The following is a 9,204-nucleotide window of genomic DNA, read 5'->3' as shown; positions in this document are numbered from 1 at the left end:
TCCACAGTGTATCCATCCATCTTGCAGAAGTTCAAAGAATATTTAATTTAAGGTCCCTCGTAACAGAACAAGAAGAAAGATGTTTTGGAGATCTACGAAGAATTTCAGAAAACACCAGTAACCGTCAACCAAAAACCGTATGCGACAACGCAGTTCTTCGATTCACTTGTCAACAATCCAGCAAGCAGGACAGTATTTACATTCAAGAATCTATCATTCAAAAGCTCGCGAAACAAATTCAGGCCAAACCCAGAACTTTAATTCCTTCAACCATTCTTAATACAAGACCTATTTTATTACAAAGCCATCTGGAGAGGATAAGTGATTACATCTTACCTGGCGAAGGAGTTTGGTGGCATATGGAAGATGGTAACATGATCTTCCATTGATGGTCCTGATGATGAACCTTTTCACATCGAAGGTCCAGACATGCACCACTTCCGGTCATCCTCCTATAAAGAAGAACATCAACAACTGAAAGACATCTGGGAAAAGGTTATAGAAAATTATAAAAGAAACATCATCACATTACCACTTCAAAGAATTAAGACGTTTGACAAAGATGGCAAAGTCGTGTATATAACACCAACTGAGACAGGTATGTATAAACTGTTTAAACCAATGTCAACTCCAAAATATTATATTATTGGTGATATTGCAAGACTATTCATGAGAAATGCAATGAAAATTTCCCAAGCAACAACATAATTTAGATTATAATATTTTTTGATAAATCGGGTCCAGATATAACTGAATACTCTTGCAAAAATTCGATTTTTTTTGTTATATATACCTTTCTTAACTGATAAACTTTTGTTTTATGGCTGCATCTCTACTAATCAATCAAAAATAACTTTATTATTAAGGATATAAAAGAAAAGACGTGCTTGTTCATGTTTGGAATTAATTGTGTTCCTTGTTTACAAGCATGTTTAAAATCCAGCTCAGTATAACAATCGTGTACAAAGCAATGTAGAATATTGATTTACATGTTCTCAATTTGAATTTGCAAATATTTTGCTGCTAGAAGTTTTAAAGACCTTATATTATATATTCATCATCATACATATATTTGGAAATCTAGGTATTTTTTCGAATAATAATTTCATGATTTTTTTGGTGAAAATCTGGTATTTGATACATTTTAATTCTTACTTGTTTGACAATATTTCAAGTTATGAAAGTTATGCCTTAAGTAATAAATGTTAAGTGAAAAATAACTTAAAATTCTTTTTAGATGTTATTATTTAATTCCTTAAAATTGCATCTTAATACTGTATAAACTTACCAGAAACTACTGATGTTTTTTGTAGACTTGCCATCTGAGTCAACAGACAACTACCAGCACAACATACCTGTACAAGGTAAATGATAGATTTAAATGTTTCTCAATACTAAAACAATCATGCTAATATCAATGATTAATCTTAAGGTAGATAGGGTGTCTTCTTCCATCATGGATTTCGGAATACCAGAAAACAAGGTCTATATCTTTAATAGAATGTGCAAATTTTGAAAGTAGTAGGAAATTTATGTGTAAGAACTTTCATTTCAATATAGAAAATGACATGCTGTATCATATTTAGGGTTGTATTTTACAAAAAACAGTAAACTTTTGTTAAATTATTTTTTTTTTTATAATTTTGCCACATAAGGCATTAAGGGGAGGCAACTCAAACGCAAGGGCAGATAATTCAGATTAAGGTACTTTAACAATGGAATGTTTACCTGTTTTATTATGTAGCAAGAAAACAGGTCTGGGGACCCTATTTTTTTCTTTTTCTTAACTGAAAGCATACTATTAAAGTTATATTCTCATAGGTTATCTCAAAATTCTATGACGTAGATTATGATTTATGGTCCAATTATTAAAAAATTCTATGAAATACAATTAAGACACCCCACCCCATCTACCTTAAGTTAAACTTGTTTTTCTCCATTCATGTTAGTTGATAGACAAATTTTATGAATCTAGGAAAAAAACAAACACAGAAATAGTTATTTGTATAATAAGTTATAAATGTGTCTTTTTATCTTCTTATTTTGATATGGAGAAAGTAAACTTGATCGTTGGTTTTGCCGTTTGAATAGTTTTACACTAGTAATTTTGGGGCCCTTTATAGCTTGTTGTTCTGTGTGAGCCAAGGCTACGTGTTGAAGGCCGTACATTGACCTATAATGGTTTACTTTTTGAAATTGTTATTTGGATGGAGAGTTGTCTCGTTGGCACTCACACCACATCTTCCTATATCTATTGACCAATTTGTGTACCGTCTTTCATGTCAATTGTATAGCATAAGTATATATAATTATGTCTATCTATTTAGCAAGATCAACAAAATCAATTTTGGACAGAAAAACTGTGTCTGTTCAGTATGATTAAGCATCATAATTTTAATTCTTTACCTGCATGTTTTTCTCTCCATAGAATTTCAAGGCAGTAGTGGCACCAAAGAACCTGCCAACGAGGATCAACTATCAACTTCGCCTGAAAAGAATTTAGAACAAGGTATATTACTACAAAGGAAATAATGTATTAATATGATGATTATATTCTTAAAAGGTGTGTGTAAACTTCATTTGATTGTTTATCTTATATAAATTCAATCACTAATAATGTTCATTTAGCATATTAAAAACACAGATTTAAAAATACTTAAAATTCTTCAGGCAAGAAAGGTACAGCCTACAGGTTAATATCCTAATCATATTTTGCCCTTTTTTGTTGACACTTTAGAAAATGTTATGTAATCTGCATAAATTTTATTTCAGTAATCTACATAAATTTTATTTCATCTAAACATTTATCATAGATCCATATCAAATTCCAGACATAGAAAATGAACTTGAGACCAGAGAGGAAAGAGAGAGGAAACTGCTCGAGAACAACAACATTAAACATTTGTACAAATCACATATTAAAGGTAATTAAATAATTCAAATCAAGTAGAGATTCAAATTGATGTGACCATTAAGTAACCTAGAACAAAATTGTATTTTACCACAAGAGAACAGATTCATACAGACACCCACACCAGGAACATGCCTACCTAATAATAGTGTAGGCATAGCATAAAAAAGACTTCTAAAATTATTCTGCGCTTTTTTTTTTATTGATGGACATGATGGATTTATTCCTGCATCTGACATTAACATACATACATTGTTCCTACATGATGCCTTTAATAAAACATTTTTTTTATATTCTTGTACAAATATATAAACAATAAGCAGCTGTTAATGACATATAATTTTATATGTATAGTTTCGGTAAAGGCTTAGTCTCCATTAAAATGGTAGGAGGGTAGAAGTTTAATTATTGAATGTGGGCCATGGTTTTTTTTTTACCATTATGCATAATCATCTTCCACCTACATGCATTTAATGAAATAGCCTTAATAATATCATAAATTTTATATCAATTTTAAAGGAATCTATCTATTGACAGGTTTTTAAATTAATATGTTTAATTTCAGTTTTAAAGTGGACTATACAGCCTAGCAACATCAGTGTCCATGAAAGTGTTACCACCCAACGAAATATATTACCAGGTAATTTTACTTAAACTTCAGACTCTCATTCTTTAATGTCTTATTATTGTATATATAAATAAACCGAAATTACATGTATGCAAATACTTTTCTACTTTGTTTTTTTGGATTGCTGTCTCATCTCCCTTTTCCATACATGAAACCATTATTTCTAATTTTCAGTTAACCAAAAACCATCAACATGCAAAAGAAAATTGTTCGAATCTGAAATTTCGAACACTGAGACTGGTAAGTAAAGGTTTCCTTATATAAATTTTCTCAGCTAAAATAAAGAAAATTGGCAATTTTTTGTGACAAAACAGTGATGAAATTTAAAAATTCGAAAAAGTTTAAGTGAATTGTTTTGATTCATGTTCAAAAATACTTATAGAATAACTTGTGAAAGAAATCAATTATGCAACAAAAATATTTTAATTTCAATACATGACCGAACAACACATTAATTCACAAATGTGTGTAGAACATGAGTTTAATATTGATGATATTGTTGCTGTTCTGTCACAAGTTGAGCATATTTGTAACCATAGGCAAATTTCCTTTTTATGAAAAAAAAGAAGTAGAAAATGTAAGAAACTATATTTCCTTTTCTACACATCCTTTTCAATTAGTTTCTATTGACAGCGTCTATTGGTCTTTATTCTATTGTGAAATCACTGTAACTGATAAACTCATTGCATGTAGTTCATTGCAACAAATGTAATAATATAGTTTAATTTTGTTTCCATTTCATTTAAATAAAAAATAAGTACATATATATATATATATATATATATTGCGGTTTTTATCCAAAGCAAAGGTTTGAACATAGTTTTCAATTTAGACTCGTTTATATTGATATGTCATATACATTCATTTTTTTTTATTTCAGTATCTAGTAGAAAGAAGACCCCTTTTGGTCTGGCTGTTCAGTTACTGGGCCCATCAACCGATGTGGATGACTGCATCAAGTATAAGGCATTGAAGATGAAACATCCCACTCATAAATCCTTCATATCAAATTTTAATCAATCATTCTCCCGGCTACAGATTGAGGTCAGCAAAAAGTACCATTTCCTGAAAGACATAATACAAAATAATGAGGGAAAGGAGAACCTAGAGAATCTGTTAGCTGACAAACGGATTGCACAAAAGCTGCTTGACCACTGGGGATTGTACCATTATTAATGTCCATTGCACTGTAAATTTGGGGGGACTAAATCCATAATTAATTATATTACATGACACCAAGCATACCAACGAAATAAAAAAGGAGATGTGGAATGGTTGTCAATGAAATATCTACATAGCAGAGAATTAACAACTGTCAATAATGAGCAAATCCCATACTGTACAGTAAGATATATATACAATATATATTTTAAAGATTAAAATTTAAACAAGAAAACACATTTACTTAATATGCTTAAATCATATAGTTTCTAAATATAAAGTTTTTCTATAAAGTTATATAGTCTCTAAATATAAAGTTTTTCTATAAAGTTAAGTATCTACAGCACAAGTTTTAGATTCATGTATGATATGACATATGATGGATGTCCAGTCGGAGATATAATTTGCATAATATCCAGTACAGGTTACATTGGTATAAAAATTATTGCTTTTAAAGTGCAAGATTTACAATATGCTCCTTAGACGCTTACATATGAAAAAGAAGATGTGGTTTGATTGCCAATGAGACAACTATCCACAAAAGACCAAAATGACACAAACATTAACAACAATAGGTTACCATACGGCCTTCAACAATGAGCAAAGCCCATACTGCATAGTCAGCTATAAAAGGCCCTGATAAGGCAATGTAAAACAATTCAAACGAGAAAGCTAACAGCCTTATTTATGTAAAAAAAAGAATACATGTACGAGACCACAACAAAATTGTTATGTGATAATATGAGGCTAATAACGACAACTTCATTCAGTGACTCATCAACGTTCAATATTTTAAAATCTGTCAAACGGTGCATTGGGCATTTTTAATTTGTATACCTCCAGTGCCTTGCATCACAAGGCTTTTTCAAAAATGAATGTGAAAAAGGGGGATGGGGAATGGATTAAAACAAAATCCATACAGTGTTATGGTATGTTCTTCAAGGAAACATGTATCTATATAGGTTAATATCATGGTAATTTGAAACAACAGTAGGTCATTTAACTGCCTTCAACAATGAGCAAAAACAATACTGTTAAGTAAGGTATAAAATGCCATTACCAAGGCATTAAAAATTGTGAAACAGTATAAATGAGGAAACCAATGACTTCATTTCTGCTAGAACTATGAATTGATATAGGAAGAGGTGGTATGAGTGCCAATGTTAAAATAATTAACATCAGACATGTAGCAAATGAGCAACAAATGACAATCACTAAAAAAGATGGTATAAAAGACTGAACAAGACTGTTTTAATTGCTGTTCTTCCTAATCATTATAATCTCCAAGTCACATAGAGGCCTTCATCAGCTGTAACATCATCATTTATTTTAAGAATCTGCCAGTCAGCCCCATTTCCCCTTTTTTACTAATTTTCTTTTTGAAAAAGCCTTTTTTTGTTATATTAAATATGAAGAGATTTATGAAGTGGACATCTCCAATAAACAGACATGACAGCTACTGTATTCACTTCTCACATTGTCATAATTTTTAATAGTTATCAAAAGTACCAAGATTATAATTTAGTACGCCAACAGGCGTTTCGTCTACATACATTTTGTACGACTCATCAGTGACACTTAGATCAAAATAGTATTAAACCAAACATTGAGGACCCAAAATTCCAAAAAGTTGTGCTAAATATGGCTAAGGTAATCTATTCCTGGGATAAGAAAATCCTTAAGTTTTTTGAAAAATTCAGTTTTGTAACAGTAAATTTATAAAAATGACCATATAATCATAAACTTGTTGACAACTGAAATTTGAAGAACAATCCTTGTTCCGATCTACATGTATCAGAGTAATCTTAAGGCAGACTTAAAAAAACTCGGGCTAATTTTTGAGTGATTGATTTGTGATGTAATATAAGGCCACTTCTAGCACTTTTGGTTGTAATGGGGCGGCCAATTTTTACTGTTGAAGGTTGTAATGGGGCAGCCAATTTTTACTGTTGAAGGTAAACTGGGGTGTCGGGATATTTAGAACCTAAAACTTTCAGAAGGAAAACCGAACACCATAGTTAATTAAGATGGGGGTCTAACGTCTGCAATTTACAGGTTACGAAGGCCCTCTAAAATTGATTTCAAGTTAGTATAAATACAATATTAAAAGAGTTACATTCGTTCAGGTAAATCTTATTCAATGATAGGTAGCTTTATCTTAAATTCATCATTAGAATGAGACAGTGAATACAGCATCAGCTTCATGTACTTGAGAGTCAAACCCATGTATACAGCCGATTCTCTACTGGATATGTACTAATTTGAGAAATCAAATTCCTGGATTTGACATTAAAATCTTCACTGGATATGACATAATAATACCGGATATGACATAATAATACTGGATATGACATAAAAATACAGGATAGTATTAAAATTTCCCTGTGATGACTATTTTGTAATTTTATCATATACCGAGGTGACTGTTAGAATTTCTGGACATCTAAATTGTGTTGTATAAAACAGTATCAGAGTAGGTTGGCCATAGGGTTGGTCATGTGATTTATTATGATCTGTAGAGTTTTGAACTATTCTGTCTGGTATTTTATAATTCTAAAAATATTTCTAAATTTTGATCTTATAATAATAAATAATTTTAAAAAGTTATATTTTGTGAACTTTCAAGATTTATCTAACCAGTTTTTGTTGTAATTTTTTCTAAATTTTAAAAAAGTTCAACAAAAAAAAAAACAAAAAAAAAAAATTAAAATGTAACACAAAAATTATGATGGCATGGATGACATGCATATAAAAATAGGTAAAATATTTCATCCATATAACATGTACAAAGTGATATCCATAAAATTTCAGTATACAAACTCCCTTGCTGTGTAAAATTCCCCTTACTTTATTTCATTTCGTATTCTACATTGCAATATTTAGTTTCAGTCCAAGTCCGGTTAAAATTCTTATATTAAATGAACATTTTTGGTTCACTTCCCCCCCCCCCCCCCCCCCCCCTTCTAGTTAAATTTGCACATTTAAATTTGGACAAACATTATATATAAGTAAATGATAAACATTTAAAAAAAAATCGTAATGATACTTGAAATTAAACAGTCAATGTTTTAACATGTTTAAGAAAATGTTTGCATGTCATCCGTCTTTCTTTCTTCAAATATTGAATTTTATTAAAACCATTAACAGACCATAATTGTAAACCAATTACTGTTTCTTAAAATAAAAAATAAAGTCGCAAACAAATAAGGCAAAGTTTTGCAATATGTAAATCATATTTTATAAATAAAAACCTAACTAAATATTTAACTGCAAATTTTTTTTTTAAAGTGAACAGCATAAAAATAATTATAAAAGTATCCACTTGGACTGAAATTTGCAATGTGGTGGTGGGTGGGGAATGCAGCCAAGATTATGTAAAATCTTGCCCGTCACAAGCCTGGAAGGAAGGGAACTTCAACATATAAATGGAAGTGACCTTCTGAATGCAGAGTGAACCACCAGAAAAGAAGGAAAATTCTAGTCATGTGCAAGAAAAGTTTATATGCATGTCACTGATGTGGTATGCCAATGAGACGACTCAATATAAAAAACAAATTCACTAAGAACTTAACAACCAAATGCCATTGATGCCTGCAACATGAAGCAAAACCCATACTGTAATGTATAAGCTAAGAAAGATCTGAGATCATGGAAATGACAAATGTTAAACAATTCAATAAAAAAAGATATGAAATTATGAATAAAAGAAGCATACTGCATAGATTAAAGCAAAAAAAATCAAATTAATGAACAATGATAACATAAATTGTTAAGTACACAGGAGTTGTACCATATATTTAATTATCACTGTGTATTTACATAGATGCCAACCTCTTTTTTGTGCAATCGTGCGATAATTTTTTTTTGAGATTTCAGTTACAAATGCAATTTTTTTTTCAGTAATCACAGTATTTTTATTTTTTTTAAATAAGCATACTATAAATAACTTGATTAAAAGTGATTGGCAAATGTTTTCCTTTATTTTAATATGGAAACTAGACAAAGTTGATGAGCAAGTGAGGAACAAACATGACAAAGACTTGTAATAAAAAGTTTTCTATTAAAATACCATTTTTGTTTTACAAATGTAAATTAACTGTTTTAACTTACTGTCAATACACATCTTAATTGCCTGAAGTTATGTTTACAATATTAACAATACCCATAGTATTATTGTATTGATTTTATAAAACAGTAATTAAGACTAAGAAACTCAATGAAATTTTCAGGACCAAAATATTGTCCCAAATTTCTTTTCTTTGCAGCATAAGCACTTGTTCTGAAGAGATCTTAAAAACCAAATAAAACATGTACAGGGAAATCTTAGTAGGGGAAAGGAAAATCATATCAAATGATTTACTTAACTATTGGGAATCTTAACAATAAATGGATAAATCATACTTTACATGTACAAAATCCTGAGAAACCCATATATGTTTTATATTCTGAATCACTCACACGCTTACACCTCCCAAACAATTCATACAATCAAGCGTCAAAATGA

The 9,204-nt window shown here is 30.1% G+C and overlaps 1 protein-coding gene across 1 annotated transcript; it reads left to right on the top strand.

Annotated features, from left to right (window-relative positions):
- Window positions 1–426: 426 nt before the first annotated feature.
- On the top strand, window positions 427–4,883 carry LOC139495484 (uncharacterized). The gene is made up of 7 exons (XM_071283760.1): window positions 427–598; window positions 1,314–1,364; window positions 2,429–2,509; window positions 2,814–2,924; window positions 3,477–3,551; window positions 3,714–3,779; window positions 4,420–4,883. The coding sequence occupies exons 1-7, from the start codon at window positions 430–432 to the stop codon at window positions 4,713–4,715; spliced, it is 849 nt and encodes a 282-aa protein (XP_071139861.1). The 5' UTR covers window positions 427–429; the 3' UTR covers window positions 4,716–4,883.
- The last annotated feature ends 4,321 nt before the right edge of the window (window positions 4,884–9,204 follow it).

This window comes from Mytilus edulis, chromosome 11 (genome assembly GCF_963676685.1).
Source record: "Mytilus edulis chromosome 11, xbMytEdul2.2, whole genome shotgun sequence".
NCBI lineage: Eukaryota > Metazoa > Mollusca > Bivalvia > Mytilida > Mytilidae > Mytilus > Mytilus edulis.
This window is presented reverse-complemented; position numbering and strand designations above follow the sequence as displayed.